Source organism: Solea senegalensis, linkage group LG3 (genome assembly GCF_019176455.1).
Source record: "Solea senegalensis isolate Sse05_10M linkage group LG3, IFAPA_SoseM_1, whole genome shotgun sequence".
Taxonomy (NCBI): domain Eukaryota; kingdom Metazoa; phylum Chordata; class Actinopteri; order Pleuronectiformes; family Soleidae; genus Solea; species Solea senegalensis.
This window is the reverse complement of record NC_058023.1, coordinates 10,764,940-10,783,879: the sequence shown is the minus strand read 5'-3', so window position 1 is coordinate 10,783,879 and position 18,940 is coordinate 10,764,940. Positions and strand designations below refer to the sequence as shown.

Here is an 18,940-nt window from a genome sequence, read left to right as displayed (position 1 = left end):
AGAGAACCCACGCACACACAGGGAGAACATGCAAACTCCATGCAGAAAGGCCCTTGTTCCAACCGGGGCTCGAACCCGGGTCTTCTCACTGCAAGGCGAGAGTGCAAACCACTACATCACAGTGTGGCCCTCAAGAAATGTCATGTTTTGTAAAAATGAAGTTCTTGTTGGTCATAGGTTATTATGCTATTATTTTACTGGTCCGGCCCACTTGAGATCACATTGTGCTGTATGTGGCCCCTGAACAAAAATGAGTTTGACACCCCTGGTCTAGGGAGTTTCTCTCATAGTCTCAACCTTTTTTTTAAGGGGTGAACAATGTGAGCTGAAATCAGATCACAACAAATTGTCACATTTATCTCCAGAAATAAATGGAACCATTCCTTTTGTAAAAGCATCGGTGCATGAAATTCTACTTTCAAAATCCCATCCACCCATCCTTCATGATTCTTTTACTAGCCTCATAAGCAGAATGCCACTTCACACGGTTGCTTCATCCTGACTGGGCAAAAAATCTTTTCCTACTTTTAGTTGGCTTTCAGCAGTTAAGCAGAGGGAGAGGTGTGAGGCGTTAAAATGGCAGTAGTGGAGTGTACTGCTGTCTGGATGTAGGAGTGTGTGTGTGTTGTCTTGAGAGATGTTACAGTTTCATTCTGCCAAGCTGCCAAGACAGGTGTAGACTTGTCAATACAGGACATGTTACCTGTCACTAGTGCTAGGCGCATGTGCATGTGTGTCACAAATGTGAGACAGAGTTGTTCTGAATACGTTTTGTCTGTGCGTATCTCATGCCACAAATTAGGCACAAATTATAGACATTTTAGCATTAGACACAGTTACATAAACAATTGTGTCTGATCATATTGATGCATTCATAGACGAGTTGATTGGAGAAGATGCAGAGTGCGTCATTGTGTTGTCATGAAGAATCACATGGTTGACCTCTGTTGTGAGCTGTCTGACACCTGCATATGCTCACATTTTTACAAACACTGATTAAATTACTTAGATTATGTATTTACGAAACACCTCCATCCATAAATTTTGATGTTGAACCAGACCCCGAAGGGGGTTTAAAAAAAACTTTAAAACTCTATTTATGTATGATTTTCTGAGTAAGAGCAGATAATCTGCCATTTCCTCCCTGATAACAAAAACAGTACTTCCTTGTGCAGAATTTTTATTTGCTGTAGGTTGTTCCCGGCAAAGAGTTAAATGGCATTCACTGATTCATCTCAAAATGAAATGGTCTGATGCTGTCACTGGATAAAGTGTCTTGAATTAAATTTGCCTGGCGTACTTATTTCAGTTTTTGTCTGGTACATGGCAGGCACTGTTGAGGAAACTCGGATACATTCATTGTAAAAATCAACTGCTTTTATTTGTCATATATCTCATGTCTGAAGATACATAAGTGTGCTATTCTAGTGTTGTATTTCTGCATACTAGTTGCTGCTGTACATGGGTGGTCAAACATGGGTTTGACCACAGTGGAAAGATGCCAAAGTCCACTTTAGGGCAAAATCAGCTTTGATAGCACAAAATTGTTTAGCTTTCTCTTGTCAGCATTATGCTTTTTTAGGTAGCAAAAGGGAAAATTGGCCATTTTTTAGGCTCACCACTTTACACTGTGATCATCAGTGGCACTGGGACAAACATGTAAGAGGCAAAGAGTTTCTTCACTTCACTCTTGCTCTTTTGCTGTCACTGTGTCACTGTTTGCTATTGCTCTCTTCATCTATATGAATGACTAATTTGTAACACAGGACAGCTAATGAAGTGGTAGGAATTGAATGAAGTGGTTACTGTTGCCTTTCTATCATTTCAAACTGGTCTGACAGAGAAATGCTGCTCATTGTATATTTCCTTTTATTTGTATTAGTTTAAAACCATTGTCAAAAATGATTTAACCTTTTAGCTCCACGTGACTCTCTTTGTGTTTCTCAGCATAGCAGTAATAAGATCTTGTGTCTTGTGGCAACATTCCAGCGCTGCCCACAGGAAGTGAACCGATCGAGACCCACCGAAAAGTAACATTGAGCAAGGAAAGTGATGATTTAAAAGTGTGACTAAAACACAAAGAGGCACCAATGTTAAAAAAACCAAAAACCTGGTTATTGAACAATTAGATGGGTTAAGTATTTCTTTTGTCCGACTGCCCCTGCACTGCTGCTGTACACACACAAACGCTTCTACAGTCAGGTCTGATAGTATTGCTTTACAGAGCCTGTTTTCAGATAAAGGATGCAGTATACAAATCATTTTACATCATTTTTGTCCAAACAGAGGCAGAATAATAACATCTACAACAACAATAAAAATTCTGCGTTACGCACTGCAGCTTTAAATCACCTTTTTTCCTCGTTCTGATGACCTAGAACAGGTTGTCTTCACTAGTCTGCTTGCCGGCATACATTAAGTTGCTGCCCTGTGATTGGCTGATTAGATATTGTAGCTCACAAGCAGCTGAACAGGTGTACCTAATAAAGTGGCTAATGAGTGTATACTGTGTGTGTCAGACTTCTGCCAGGTGGAGCTGCGGCTCTTGGCTCATCTCTCCTCTGACCCTGAGTTGCTTCGCATTTTTAGTAACCCCCAGGCCGACGTCTTTACCATGCTGGCCTCTCAGTGGTAAGACAGACAGACAGACACACACACACACACTGGAAATACCCTGATACTTGATACCTGTACCTGTGTAAAAGCAAGTGTTGATGATCCACAGGGTTTCTCTTTACCTCTCTCACTTCCAGTCTGCCTTCCTTCTCCTTCACTTCAAACACTACTCTAACATTGTTACCATGACAACTGCCTCATTCGCTCATGGACAGGACACCCTCATACACCCTCAACATGTACAATTAATCAATTTAAGGAAAGCTTAAGACAAACTCGAGTGTGTTTCAAAAATATGATGTATACTGAATTTAGAGTCTCCAGTAGATTCATGCCTTTCCACCAGGGGGCAGTGAAAGCTAGTATGGATTTTCTCACCCTATTTGGACATTAAGGGGAGATGCTAAGTTACCTTTTTGAGATTATATCACCCAATATTGACTTTAACCCCACATGTAGCAGATAGATACTGATTTGAGTGTGTTTGTGGGAGACAACAGTTAGCGTTTCATGTGTAATTACTTCATATTAAAGCCATGACCCTGAGGCTACAGACAACATTTTTTCTGTGTGTGTGTGTGTGTGTGTGTTGAACACTCAATGCTGATCACCACTGGCAGCTCTCCATCAGTCCCTCCAGAAATGCCTCTTTGCAGACATTCCACTCTGTCAGACGTGCAGTACTACGGCTGTCTACAAGTCACATTACATAACTGTCTCGGTCTGTCAATCCCTGTGCCATCCCCTCTAACCTACCCCCTGTCCTTGTCATATTCTTTGGTCTTTCTATCTTTGGTATATATGTACATTCCTTATTTTTACTTTTTTCCATGCAAGTTCTGTTCTTTCCTGCGCTCTCTCTCTCCCTCCCTCATTTTTTATCTTATACTTTTTAATCTGCCTTTGTAATCTCTCTATTTGTCCTTTTTCATAATATTCTTAATTTTTTTTACCCCTCTTCTTTGTTTGTTTCTTGTCCACTTCCTTATCTGTCTCTGTTTCCTCATTTGTCTTTGTTTAAAATTGACAACAAGTAATTAAAACCTGATCCATGTTTGCTCATAGCTTTTTATTCTGTGTCTTTATTTAAAAAAAAGTTTTATCCAATGTTGGATTTAATTTTTCTTTTCTATATTGAATATTAAATATTTTTCTTTTCATGTTTGAAAGCAAAACGCAGTCACAACTTTGGAGGAAAACATCATTTTAGGGTCATCAGTACCTGCTTTATTTGTCAGAACTCAACCAACTGATCAACCAAGAGCGTCATTAAAAGTCTTGTCCCCTCATTTTTACTTACCTCATATGTTTTTTTATGTCGTTCAGGAAAGGGATGAGTGAGGGCGAGGTGACCTCTGAGGATCGGGAACATGCCAAACGTATTGTGTACTCTGTTGTGTACGGGGCAGGTGAGTACTGCAAACACACAGACAAACGTATTCTCACAGAGCAGTGGGGCTTTATGATTGAAGCTTTACAGCAATCTACTAAAAGTGTTTTTTTTTTAATCGCAATGTCGTGTGATATTATAGAACGTCCCATTCCAAGACCTATTTCATGATTGTTTTCGAATTTGCTGTAGTTAAATGTTTAAAGGATGTAATTGTGTTAAAAGTCACAAACAAGAAGATAGAGCCTGATCTTTACTGAGATAAAGCAAACACATTCCCAGTTCCACACAGTGGACACAGATGGTGATGTGAGGGAGAGGAAGAGGAAAATCGATGTATAATGCAGCCTTGTGGTTCATAAAGAGACTCTGTGCCATTTGCAGTTCACACATATATGTGTTTTTGTTAACATGACACATGACCAGGGTGATACAACTCGGTGTCACACAGAGATCTGTGTGCTTGTGTTTGTTTTTGCATTAGTGGACACGTGGCACGTCATTGGCAGTGGATTTTAAAAAGCCACAAAATTAACCTAGGGTTGGTTTTACTAAATGTTTTGTGCCCATGGACATATTTATTTATGTATTTATTCTTGCATACAAAAAACGCACACATGGGGCCAGTGGAGTGAAATAATAGCAGTTTTGACAATGTCAGCTCGTTTTTTTTAAAAAATGGGATCATGTCAGATGACAGCAGCTTTAACGTACACTTAATAATGCAGTTAATTTTTTTGAATAAAAAATAAAGTGGCTTCAAAATATATATATATATATATTTATATATATATATATATATATATATATATATATACAGTACATATATATATATATCTACATATATATATATACATATATTTGTATATATATATATACATATATATATATATATATATATATGTCGGATATCAGCAAACACACTGAGATCCCCGATAATTACTAATGACTAAAACAGCAGAATGAATGCACAATGAAATCAATTATATCTTCACTTACTGTGACATATGAGTATGAAAAAATAATAATGTATATATATATATATATATATATACATACATACAGACATACTGTATATATATGTTGTTTGTTAGTTTCATATGCTCCTCTGTCACTCTGACCCAGCCAAAATATATCATCAAAACAGGACATTTACTGCTTTCATCCTGACAAATCCTGAAAATATGTTTGATTTAATCAGTCAATCAGCTGTAACTCTAAAGCACATGCTTTGCATCAGTAACTATATGTATGGAAGTGGGCCAGTGGCAATCTCTTACTCAGGCTTTGAGTGCATTCAGGAGTTTATCTATATCTGGCGCTCTCAAGCTCATGGTGAAGTGTTGTGTGGTATTTCTTCTTTAGTTGGAGCTGCAGCTCAGCAGGTGTGAATAAAAATAAACCAGCAGAGTCACTCACTCACACACAGGTAAATGATTCACTAAAGCTCAGCCTGCCAGGCGGAAAACCTGTTAATTTTAGACATTTTGGGAAACATATGGGATGCGAAAGAGAAATATAGAGTTCAGAATTTCAAGTAAGATGTAGTGATGGAGTGAGACAGTGCGAGGTGTAGGACAGATGCAGAAAATGTAGGCTAAAGGCAAAAAAGGAAAGGGGGAGTTGGTGGAGGAGAGCGTAATGTAGGGGAAAGGGGAAGAGTAAAGAGTGGGTGGGGCAGGGAGCAAGAGAAATGAGAAGAGGAGCTGAGGGAGCTCCTGATCAGCATAGACAGACAGCTCTTCATGGAAGGATACGTTGCCATGGATACTGAATACTAAAAGGAAGCTTTCTCTGAGAGACAATAATCAGGCCAGGGAGGAGGGGCAGAGCAGTGCTGTGGACTCGAGCACAGTCACACACGTACACATGCATGCATTAAACAAATAGGTCAACTAATAAAAGACCAAGACCAAGAGATGATGTTGGAGAATTAAAAGAAAGATGAAAGAAGTGAGACAAGCAGATGCAGCGAGAAGTTAAATATCATTCCCTGTTCATTCAATCAGATTAATATGATACATTATTTGTCCGGTGAAGACTTTAAATGAGCAAAAGCTTTATTTAATCTGAACTTTTTAGGGGCAGAATTAACAGGAAAGTTGCTGCAGTAATAGGAGATGAGATGAGAGAGTGCAAACTAAAAGGACAAAAGAGCCTGAGCAGGGATTTTAAACGGAGCCGTGCAGGGAACAGAGGTTAAAGGTCACTCTCTGACCTGACCTCATTCAGCAGTAGTGTGTGGCCTCACTCAGACACAGAGACGCACTTATCCAGAGCGTGTGCACTCTACATCATCTTTCTCTGTCCCTGTTACTATACATATTCTGCTTAAGCTGTGATTAGACCTGGCATTACAGGGCCATATGTAACATATGTAAAACATTGGCACATAAGCCCCTTTTCCACTAGTGCGTCTCACCTCGGCACAGCAAGGTTATTTTTCTTTTCCACTAGTACCTGGTACCTGGTACTTGTTTAGCACTTGCTCTGATGAGGTTCCAGGCGAGCTTAGTCGTCACTATGCGTGACGTTGTCAGACAGCCGGCCACTGATTGGTCAGAGCACCGTCATAGGAAGTGGCGTGAGCAAGACATGTGACACAAGAATCAAGCCAAACATTGCCGAACTGTAGATCTGTTAAAAAGACTTTACAATACTAAAAACATGGGTGGCATCACGAGTGGCATCACAAACCCTGCTGCTGTATTTCAGTCCAGTGACTGTCAGACAGAGTCTGTGCTGTGGTCATGCAGGAAGTGATTAAAAAAACTGATTCTAATGATTCAATACACTCAAAAAACTGCTTAAAAAGTAATTAGTCACTTGTGTGTGTGTCGCATGTAAAACAAAGTCACGGCAGTTTCATGCAGCTGTGCTGTGCTGACTCCGCCCAAGCTGAGGAGGTACTATATTGTAATGGAAACACAAACCAAACTGTGTAGAGTCGAGGCGAGCTGGGAACATGTAGTGGAAAATCATCCACACTGGCATCTACTGTATCTTCAGATTCCTTTCAGCTTTCAACATTTTTCTCCTCTGGTCAAGCTGTTCTTAGAGCTTTTTTATGTTTAATTACATTAACTTAATATGAACAGAATGAAAAACTGTGAATCTTTAAACTCGGATGACAATCCCGTCATAAATTAACTGCTTCAAGTAAAGCACTCTTACATCCGAGTGTGTCTCCACATGCATCTCAAGTGACCACCTGTGATTAGATCCTATTTCCACACTCTATTTGCAGATAAAAGTCATTTGTAATCAAATTCAACAAGTGTGTGCGTGTGAGAGAGAGACAGAAGCAAGGAGTGGCTGAGCCAACCAATTTGCTAGGCGGAAATTAGAAAATCAATATGTGGTCAGTGATGACTGTGTTTTTGGGTGCCACATTAACCCGATGTATTAGAAACACTGAGAAGTGTAGAAATATTTTCGATTAGTTGACGGTCCTTGCTAAAAGAACTCTGGATCTGGTCAGTGAATCCTTAATGTGTCCCACTTATTAGTCCTGATTCATCCATCAGGACATCCATCCTCAGTGATCTGATTGTATGCAGACAGCCTTAAGAAAGACTGTTCACACCTGGCATTAAAATGCATCCTGGATGCGTCGCCTGTGACCACATGTGATCACATCTGGCTTCCCCCATACTTTAGTCAAATACACACTGATGTCAAGTTCACGAGAATAACACATTGTTTTTAACAAGTCTGACTACACACGTGTCTGATTTATGCTCATCTGTGTGAGTCGATGAATGTGTTCTTCCATGATAGTGAAATATGAAATATGTTTTAACCATTAGAAAAAAAAAGAAATAATGTGTCAAACAGTGTTAATATTGTGGCGGTGGTTACATATCAGTGCTGATTAGTGTAAAGAAGCGTTTGTGATCGGATCGCAGTGTTTGCATGTGTACTTGTGCATTATCGGCACGTGACCAGATCAATTAGTACACATGATAATACCAGGTCTGAACGGGATAATAGAGCTATCGATATGTGATCAGATAACATGCTCAACGCGCCCTAAAACACATAACCAGTGCTGGGGCTGTGATCATTTCATGCTTCAGCATGTCTGAGGCTAACTCTTTAAAATTAAATGTTGGATATTTTTGCCATCACAAATGACGTAGTAAGTAACTAACACTACTTAATTTAATTTTTAAAAATCAAAGCATGCAGTAATTAATCGTCATTTCAACCACGATGGACCTCAGTAAAACCTCAGGTTTTAGTTGGATTAATAATAAGATATTTAAAGGAAAACTTAATTTAATTAATGTATCAAATTTGATTCAACTTACCTCCTATATAGGGTAAAACCGCAATTGGCTTGAAATCCTACTTACACTATCACGTCTAAAACCTCTTTTGTTAAAAACGTTCTTAAAATATCTGTTTCTGGTCCAACATTGAAAGTATATAACAATAAGCTAGCGTGTGTGTTGCTCTATGCAGGTTTGGTGATTAGCTTTCAGGCTGCTTATAGTGACATTACTCATCACTAACCAAATATTAACATAACACCCGTCAGAGCTGAAATCCACAATTCACACACACGCACACATACACCCTGTATTTGCCAACTCTGCTTTTATCTTGTCCTCCTCTATCTCTCACCCTTCACTTGCGCTACTCCTTTTTTCCTCTGTATTTATCTTTCCCTCTGGTCCAGTCTGTCCTCTGTTCCCTCTCGTCCTTTCAACTTAGCCTCTCCACTCTCCCCTCACATCTCTTCAGTCAGTCACGATAAAGGCGATTTAGCTCTTTTGAAATTCTCAGATTTGTCATGTGTCCCCTCAAGGTCTTTGGCACTAAGGTCACTCATGATGCAAATCACTGCAGAGCATTGATATTAGAGGAATAGTCCAACGTTGCGGGGAGATGTGTTTAATTACTTTCTTGTCCAGAGTTATTGCGACAGATTCATATTAACTAATAAAGTTTACTATTACTCAAACACATTTTTATACATTTAATATCTGCTCCACATCCCCTGGATATTCTGATATAAGTTTGAATTTTTAAATGTGTGTTATTTTATGAGTAAATGTTCACTGCAGGCCGTGAGCGACTATCAGGGATCCTGGGGGTGAGTGCTGACCAGGCCAGCCAGTTCCAGGACCGCTTCCTCCAAACATACAAAGAAGTCCACACTTTCATCCAGAAGACCATCCAGCTGTGCCACAAACAAGGTCTGTGTACATCCATATTCTATTTGTGTCCTCTTCGCAAATTATTACCTCAAAATGGGAGGAAATGGGTTTTCACGGAACTCCATAGCAAAATATAAGTAAGGGTCAGGGTCAAAGTTAAGCTCAGGATTAATGCCGGCGTAAAACGTGTTTCCCCTTGCACTCTCGACTTCCACGAGGTAGTTTGAGTGTCTTAGACAAGCACACATACACCCACACTCACTGTGGAGTTGTGTGTTTGGCTGAGGAAGACACCGATGTGCTTACATTAGCAGGAATGAGACAAACTGCCAAGGGTCGATATTGAAGGGGAGGGGTTTTGTGAAGGGGCTGATGGTTGAGATCGGGAGGGGGAAATCTATTTATATTCCAACTAACTGCCAACACAGCACACCTGAACACGCTCACTCAGAATAGTGTAAAGTCTTCACTTTAACCCCGATTGCACACGTCAACACAACATGTGTCAGTGAGAGTGCACCAGAACAATTCATCCAACTGATGTTTGGAGTATGACCCCAGCTGGTTTGTCATCTAATCCAGTGTTAACTTCATTTCATGTGTGCAGTGTTGATGTTCCCACTAATAAAACCGCTGAGAGGTTACGATGTAAACCAATTACAACCTAATCCGATTAGTCGGCATCAGTGAGAAAGATCTAATTGTGTCTGTTAACTTCAGCACGTCTCTCGGGCTGTTTTTGTCTAAAAAAGTAGGTCCACGCTAATTTTATCGTGCAAAACAAGTGGTGAAAAATAACCTTGTCCCCAAGTAAACATGATGAATCAGGTCAGGGTTGTGGGAAGTTTTTATGCTGGCTGGAATGACCAACTCCTGGCCCACTGCAACCTCTCAGTGATGACACGCCCCTTTCCCCACTCATCACGTTCTCTTTTTCCGGTGTCAGCCTCTAAATCGAAGCAGCGTAATAGATTCAGTCTTCCAAAATGCTGCACATGGATCTCAGAAGAAGCTTCCTCGTTCTCAGGGGCAGAGTGATGCTGCGCCAAAGAGTGGGTTTTTATTCAGCTCATCACCATGGTGATGCTCCCATCGGAGACTGTGCTGGGATTTATCTGCCCCATTCATCCCACACGCTCGGTCTTGCTGTCCCTCAGTCTGTCTGGCTCTTTCTCTTTGTTCCTTTTGTCGTCTGTTTTTTGTCTTCTTTTTTTCCATTTTTCTGTCTGTGTGTCTCATTCCCAAAGAGAAATTTAGTTGATCGATAAAATATTCTGCCATAGGAGGAGGAGGAGAAGAGAGGAAGGAGGTGCACAGTATGACAGTAGATTGACTGCCTTTGGTTGGTGTGTTGTGACTGGGATCAAAGATTAATGTTGTGGCTCCTGATACACTCTGCAGTGAGTGTGACGTCGATTGGTATCTGATACAGTTTGATGTTGGCAGACTGAGCAGAAACAAAGTGAGCACTGCTGGCTGTGCTACTGTCAAAATATCGGTTGTAAATACAGCATATGGGAAAGGGCATTGTAAAGGTGAGGTCAGTGTCATAGTGTGGGTGTAGTGGCAGAGGGAGAAGAAAACAAAGAAGAGAAGAAATAGGATGTAGTGGGGAACAAAGAGGAAAGCGTAGCAGCCCAGAGGGAAGGGAACAAAGGACAGAAACAGGAATATTTTGATCGTTTTTTCTTTGTCGCCAAAGTTGTGAATATATTCCAAGTGAATATATTATAGTCACTTAATATAATTAAAATCTGAAAACAAAACATGCTTGATAAACAAATACGAAAGACCAAAAACCAGAATCCTGCACATGCATATGGAATATACATCTCTCCATTATTTTACAACAATAAGCAACAACAGCAAAAGCTTGATAGAAATGACAAGATTGATATAGTTGAATACAGTTACAGCAGACTGAGGCTCCATATTTTACCACAGTGCAATACAACTAGGTTTTTATAAATGAGATGGTAAAGTGTTGCCCATCACTTACTCTCCCGCTTTCCCCTTGTAGCACTGACTGTGAAAACTGCGCGGCCATCATGAACAGCAATGTCCAAACTAGAAACACCAACTTGACCTTGACCAACACCCACATTCCAGTATACCTGTCCATCAGTGGAATCACTCATGTGATGTGTTTTCACTGACACAAAGTACACGGCACATTTCTGTCACCGGGCCCCAGAACAAAGGTCACGCTCCGAGTGAAAAGGTTGCACTCATGTGTCATTGATGAATTCACTGTGAGTAAGGTATTGTGGTGGTCAGTGTTGGTGTGTGCTTATTTCCTATGTATTCACGCTTCACACACACACGCGCGTGTGTGTGTGTGTGTGTGTGTGTGTGTGTTTTCTCGGAAGAGTCAATCAGGTTTAATGCCATGGTTTGTTTCCCTCATCGTAACGGATTCTAAAGGATTTAGCTCTAAAGCCCATGTCATTGTTGCTCAGCTGGTGGAATGTACTGGGCCCACTGTGTGTGTATGTGTGTTTGTGCGTGCTGCATACCTGCATACCTGCATAATATAGTGTGTGTATGTGTGCGTGTACTTGGATTTGTGACCTCTTTAGGACCTTTTCTGGTATAAACACTGACCTTGTGTGTCCTAATGATGCAGAACCTCATTTCTGAGGAATTGCAACCCTCATGTCGAGGAGAAAGCGGTAGAAAATGGATGGATGGATGGATGGTTAAGTTTAGGGTCAGGCGTTCATGGTGACCCCTAAAGGGAGAAGCCAGAAGAAGAAAAATAGGTTCAGGTTTGGGATAAGGCTTTGATTAGGCTGCTTAATAAATAAAAGTCACCGTGATGGATCGCTGCACAAACCTTTGAGTGGGGCTGAATATGTCATTCTAAGCTTGCTGTGACAATAATCTAGGGCTGAAACTACTAATCGATTATTAGTCAATTATTAAATTAATCGCCAACTACTTTGATAATCGATTATTCAGTTGAAGTGTTGTAATATATAAAACAAGCTTCATAAATGTGAATATTTTCTGATTTCTTTGCTTCATATAACAAAGGTAATTAAAATAGAATCATTTCAGTTGTGGATGAAACAAGACATTTGAGAAAACGCCAATCAATATCTGCATCTAAATTTTCTGAACTAATCAATTAATCGAGAAAATAATTGACAGATTAATTGATGATTGAAAAATTCTTCATTGTAGCTCTACAATAATCTCCTGTAGAGGTTTCATGTAGCTGTTCTTTAAATAACACTCTACAGACAGACTCTTTTCATCTCATCTCAAAGTTCAAAACTGTGATTTTGTCAGTCCAGACATTTTCTCTCGTCATCACAAGAATGTTTCAGTCCAGACATTTTCTCTCGTCATCACAAGAATGTTTCAGTCCAGACATGCTTTGTGTTTTTTTTTACTTAATTACTTGCTACCAGTGTTGTTACAATGCATCTCAGAAAGTCAGTACTGATACCCATGAAAATACTGAAAATACTAAGATTAGAACAAAACCGTAAACATTAACATCACAGACAACGCAATTTCTAAGTTGGCACCTTATTTCCATGCTGATCAATTAGAGTTGGTAAAGTAGGCTGTCATGTTTATCATTTCTCATCTTCAATCTGGATTTGTATTCAATTGTCATATCGATACATATATGAGCATATTTTTATTTATCAATATTGACAAATGTATTTACTAGTCTTAAGTTTGAGCTTCCTTCTACATCAGCTGCATGCTTTAAAGAGAATCTTTGCTGACTTGAAAAAGCCTTGTGACAAATTGCCTCAAGTCAATTATTTTTATCACTATCAGTTTATTTAGAAAATAAACAGATAAATATATGGTATGGTTGATGTGGAGTCGGACTTAAAAGTAGAACTACATACTTGCTGGTTTCTGGGTTCTGTGAATCTCAAAGATGCATAGCTGCTATTCAGTGGGTCCTGAGAGGGCCAGTCCTTCAGACAAACGCCCATTTGTCCTCAATGTAAATTTCTGTCTAAAGGTTATAGCTCATATTTATTTTTTGCCTTTTCAAGGGTACGTGCTATCCATCATGGGTCGTCGGCGAATTCTTCCTAACATTAAGTCTCCAGATTGGGGAATTCGCATGCAGGCTGAGAGGCAGGCTGTCAACTTTACAGTCCAAGGTAGGATGACCTGTAGTTATGTGTGGTCCGTTCGATGTGAACCTTCTTAACGTTTTCACAGAATCGTACTGTAGTTCAAAAAGGGCTGCTACAACTACACACCACAGCTCAGGTATCTCATGCACCGTCACAGGAGCGCTGTAAATCAACCACCTTGCACATTTCACCTTATCTTCCAAAAGATAAGTGATCAATACCATTTTTTACAGTCAATTTACATTTAGAATACAAATCTTTCACTTTCTCTTTATTAAATTACATGCTGTCAGCAGTGAGCTTGAGCCACACTTTCACACTTTAGAATAATTTAGAATACACACATGAGCCCATGTCTCTGTGGGTAAATGGAAGTGTTTTTCCTGCAAACCTCTGTGACCTGTTAAGCTATATTAGACAGCCAGTTACCAGTATTATTAAACCTTTTGTTTGTTCATAACATCACTGATGTTACACCTTAGGTTTTAAAATGTTGGATTTGATGACATTTTCAGTGTTTACTATTATCTAAGCAGTTCAATCATTGCTAAAGAAAAGTATCTGGACTCACGATTTGAGTCACGGTGCCATTTTTACATTTTGCAACCAGACATCACCTGCAAACGTTGTTCCATGTTCATCATCATCTACTTTCCTCTAAATGGGAATATGATTTAATTGAAGAAGAGCTGAAACTTGATTGAAACCGTTAACCCCTCAAGAAAATGTTTAATGATGTTATAAATCAAGCAGACTTTGAAGCTAATTTCCCCATAGACTTCCATTCAAACAGACTTCCTTTTGCAACCAGCAGAGTCGCTCCCTAAAGGCTGTTCACCATATTTTTACTTTTGCTTTGGCATCTTCAGGAGAATCTGAAGACTATGTCCTCTTTTTTGTACGATCTATGGTTTATGCACAGCTTCTGCTGCTGATCTCTGTAAGATGGCCATGATCAGAATCTTCAACCTCATCACATCCTCCTCATTTGTTACGGCCAGGTACAAACACTAAACACAGCTCTACTGACTAAGGATGCTCACATTGTGTGTAAGATATATCTCCCATATTTAGAACTAACACTATTTCCTTCATTTCATACGTTTACTGCAACAAAATATGCAGTAGCTCTCACATCTATTTGAATCTAGGTAAAACGTGTATATTCATGGACTGGAAGTGACTGAGGCTGTCAGACCAAAACACACAAGAAGCTTTCACAACTCTGCCAGCCAACTAATTTTGAAGAGCTGAGGCTTTTTCCCCAAATGATTGCTGCTGTTACATGCCAAACATTCAGCTCGAGTAAACACACTCAAAGCATGAGCCAAAGTATACCAGATTCAGAGGAGAATGTTGAGAGTAGAGAGAAAGTAGACTTGAGGTTGTTGTGGTGCTTTATTGGTAACTGTAGGAAACTTTGAAGTAGTTGTAGTGAATGTGTTTTTAACTGCAGGCTGATAGCGCAACTCCATGACGAGCTCCTGTACGAAGTGCAGGACGCCCAGGTGGAGAGCTTTGCAGGTGAGTGCGCTGCATTCAGTGTCAGCTTCAGGAATCAGTTTTCCAATATGAATCGATTTATCGTAGACATTGGAAGGTCCAGTATGGAGGAATTAGTGACAACTAATGGGAAGGACTCCTCCACCTCCACCTGCCTTTACCAAGGACATCAGGGAACTACGGTGGCCTTCACATACCAGAACGAATGTCAAGAGAGCACGTAAATTGGTTGCCAATTTGTTTCTTCAGGCTGCCAAGATGGCAGCATTCATAATTACACAAAAGGCCTTTTCTAAGGTTATGTGAACTTAAACGTAACCCTTAATTTAAAGAAATTACTCACTCATTTAAACATAATTATGTGTAGTTTATGTCATTCCTCCAAATAAACTGCCCTACATGTTACACGCTGGACCTTTAAAGCCCGCTTTGGTTCATTCATGTAACAACATATATATATGTTATATCATTTACAACCCTAGTCATTAATATTTGTGTTGCCATGTGTGTGCAGCTCTGGTAAAGAGCACCATGGAGTCCCTGCAGCATATAGAATATCTGGGCATCCATCTCAAGGTCAGTGACAGGAGCCTGAAAGTAAAATAATTTTGAGTTTGAGTTATTTGTCGTATTACATTACATTACATGTCATTTGGCAGACGCTTTTATCCAAAGCAACTCACAAGAAGAGTGCATTTCAACATTTGGGTACAAACAAGAGGAAAGCAACCAGGGCAGTAGGTGGGGCGGGCAGAGGTTATTAGGGAAAGAATTTGATCTTGAGATAGAGGGGTGAAAGAGGATAGAGAAGGAGCTGAATTTATGGTTGGTAGAGTGGTGAGATCAAGAGGTGGGGTTGAGAAAGAGCAGCGAATGTCATCTACTTTTTTTGTGAAGTAGTTGACAAAGTGAATTGGTAGAAGGGAGGAGGGGGGTCAAGGAGGTTAGAGAAGATCGAGGTACGTTTTTTGGGGTTAGAGAAAGAGGATTGAATTTTAGTCTAGATTTAGATTGATTGGCAGAGATTGCAGAGATGGAGGCAGTGAAGTTGGAGAGAAGAGAATGATAGGAGAGCAGGTCGTCAGGGGGTTTTGATTTCCTCCATTTCCTTTCTGCTGCCCGTATCGTGGCTCTCTCAGCACGCACGGGGGCTGGGGAGGACTTACGAACCTGTCGTGAAGTAAGAGGACAGAGGGAGTCAAGAGAGGAAGAGATAATAAATGTGTAATAAAACCAGCCTCAAAATCTCGGTGTTATCTTGGTGTTGTGTTGGACATTTCAGACAGTGATGGCATTCGATGGAGCCGACACCCTTCCCCTTTTCTTTATGTGTTTTGTGCATGTTTCCTAGGTCCCCCTGAAGGTGGCGATCTCCAGTGGCAAGTCCTGGGGGTCCATGTCTGAGCTCACTGTCCCTACAGAAATTCCCTCTCCTCCTCTTTGAGTCCCCCCTTCACCCTGCCTCCCTCCCTTCACTGCCCGTCTGTCCACCACACTTCTGTATACAGTAAAATATGTGATCCCTCCTGTCCACCGTAGTGTGATCCCATCTCTCTCTGAGCCTCTTGTTCCATCTCTCCTACTGTCTTATAGCCTTTCTCTCTGCCTCTCTCTTCACTTGAACTGCATCCACCATCGCTATGGAAACCAGGCAGCTGCAGCTCCTTCCAGCTCCAAATTTGCGCTTTCACTTCATCCGTATCCGGGGGCAACAGCAGGAGCCACAGACTGGATTGCACCAGTTCTCTTTCTCTCTCTCTCTCTCTCTCTCCCTCTCTCTCTCTCTCTCTCTTTCTACATGCTGGAAAAAAAAGTTATCCTCCTCCGTTTTCACACTACCTTGTTAAGACCAACACTGTTTTCTCTGCCTCGTTGTCAAGGTGAAGCTCCGCGTTTGTGGGAGTGCTGTTGCTCTATGATATTTATTGGTTCATAAAACTGGTTAGATTTGGATATGAAACATGTTGTACTTCGTTTGACGTTAATATTTCCTTGTTTTGCTTTGTTTGTGCTGAATAAAATTTGCATGTATTCGTTGTTCTTACACAAAAAAGAATCTGTCACGGGAGGTTTGCGCTTTTTTTCTCATGCCCGTTTTCTTTGTGTGGGCACTTAAGCTCAATTAATTTAAGCTCATTTGCATGTTAAATGTTAATCGTCGAAAATAACCTTGTAATTCAACTGACAACAGTCACATCAAAGTCAATTGTTGATAGAGAAATTTCAGTCCAGGAAAAACAGTCATTTGCATTAAGCAGATATTCCGGGACTTGTTTGTTTAGCATTCAGCTGATTGAATGCAGATGATCTCATTTTGCTCAGGTGTGAGTGTCCAGCAGCGTCTCACTTTTATCCACTCATTTGGCCCCAGTCTGCTCTCCCCTTTGTCTTGTTTGTGCCTCAGTCACACACACACATTCCACAAATGCTCCTACACAAGCACACACACATACGCCCACTTTTTTTTCCACACACAGTCACCATGAATACACTCCCACTCAGTAGCCGGCTTCCAGGCACACTGACTGAGTTTCCTCATCTTTGGCAGCCACAGGGAGACTCTTTTTGCCCCTTTATACTCTCCTCCAATTACAACCCTTTTAAACCTGCAAAATTATTCCAGTCTGAACCGTGCACACGGTGACATTTTAAACAAAGCCCAACCCCAATTACCTATTTGAAATGTTTCATCCTAATTATAGTTGGTATGTTGATGCCACTGTTAATGGCACAAAGGGATATCCAGACCGCCAACGCTCCTGTCTTGTTTTTGGGTTTACATTCTTCCAGTTTCCTCTCTTTTCCAGTGTGTGGACCTGTCACGCTGCCCCATTCAACCCCACAAACAGGAGTGTGATCTCCATGTGCTGATGTGAGAGAAGCATTTTCTCACCAGGTCAGTATATGAGCAGCTCAGAGCTGCAGCCGTGGACAGTGTTATGGAAATCTGCCCCTCCATTCTTTCATTGTTCTGCAGCTTTGGGGTGCAAGTCCCCCAACCGACCCCACCATTTTTTTCCTTTTTCTTTTTTCATAGGGGAGTGTGTGACTGGTACGTGCAAATTCTAGAGTGCACTCTGCACTTTTAGAGTGGGGGTGCTCAAAGTAACTACAACGGTAAAACAAACACTCAAAATAATGCTAATTCCAGGAGGCTACATCATATACTAGTCCTGCACAGTTGGCACATTTTTGTTTTTGTATGATCATGCTATTGTCCTTTTTACAATGTACCCATGGACATCTTCTGTCCTTAGACTCTTTACTCCCAAAAAAAAACCTTTAACAGGAAGGAAATGTATGAAACCTCTGGAAAAGCCACAGAGGACGGATCCATCCTCCAGGTTTGACACTTTTTACTAAATTTAAATGCAGTTATATGCAATAAAATGATGCACAACTGAAAACCTGTTTAAGCTCAACTATATTTCCTGGACTTTAATAACATTTTAAAGACATAAATACAGTTATCGGTACATCATTTGATTGACTTTAATGGCCTGTGCCATTAACAGGAGTCACCGCCTGAGGGTCCCCATGAAGAGCCCAGTTGTCAAGGGCAACAGCATGAGCTTCTCCCAGCTGCCATGGTGACCGAGAGATGTGTATGTATAGTGTTGGTAAACCATATAACCTCACGGTTGTCATTGCTGGCATTTATGCCACTTTAAATCACATGTAAAATCTTTATACGAATTATTTAGCTGTTATGTTTTTTTTGAGCAGAGTGGCCATTAAAACAATTCACATCATGACTGCCACAAGAGAGAGAGAAAACATGTATGCACTCTCTCACACACATGTTTACACTACACTTCTGTTGTAGTTCATATTATTTGTATTCTTCACCAATCAGTTCCAAAACATTTTGTAGAAATACCCATGTACACTTATTTTCCTCTTTTCCATACAAAATCCAGTTCATCTGCCATCTTTCTACTTTTAACTGATCAGTTATTTCAGTCTTCATAGTCTCTTCCCATCTGGACTTCAAAAAGTAATTTTGATTCTTTGTCCACTATGTTTTTCCCCATGATATATATTTTATTGAGCTTTTCTTTCCATTTATTTATTTAATGGCATTGGATTTAACCAGTTTTTAGTCATCTGTTTTATTGCTGTTGTTCTTCCTGAAACTTGTCTGATGAACGAGA

The 18,940-nt window shown here is 40.3% G+C and overlaps 1 protein-coding gene across 1 annotated transcript in view; it reads left to right on the top strand.

Annotated features, from left to right (window-relative positions):
• Nucleotides 1-17,654, top strand: part of poln (polymerase (DNA directed) nu) — a 49,726-nt gene extending 32,072 nt beyond the window's left edge. The window contains exons 20-27 of the mRNA XM_044021739.1: nucleotides 2,520-2,631; nucleotides 3,943-4,025; nucleotides 9,079-9,210; nucleotides 13,197-13,307; nucleotides 14,206-14,284; nucleotides 14,740-14,807; nucleotides 15,301-15,362; nucleotides 16,138-17,654. Of these exons, the coding sequence (XP_043877674.1) occupies nucleotides 2,520-2,631; nucleotides 3,943-4,025; nucleotides 9,079-9,210; nucleotides 13,197-13,307; nucleotides 14,206-14,284; nucleotides 14,740-14,807; nucleotides 15,301-15,362; nucleotides 16,138-16,230 (740 nt within the window). The 3' untranslated portion in view covers nucleotides 16,231-17,654. The remainder of the gene's footprint in view (nucleotides 1-2,519; nucleotides 2,632-3,942; nucleotides 4,026-9,078; nucleotides 9,211-13,196; nucleotides 13,308-14,205; nucleotides 14,285-14,739; nucleotides 14,808-15,300; nucleotides 15,363-16,137) is intronic.
• The last annotated feature ends 1,286 nt before the right edge of the window (nucleotides 17,655-18,940 follow it).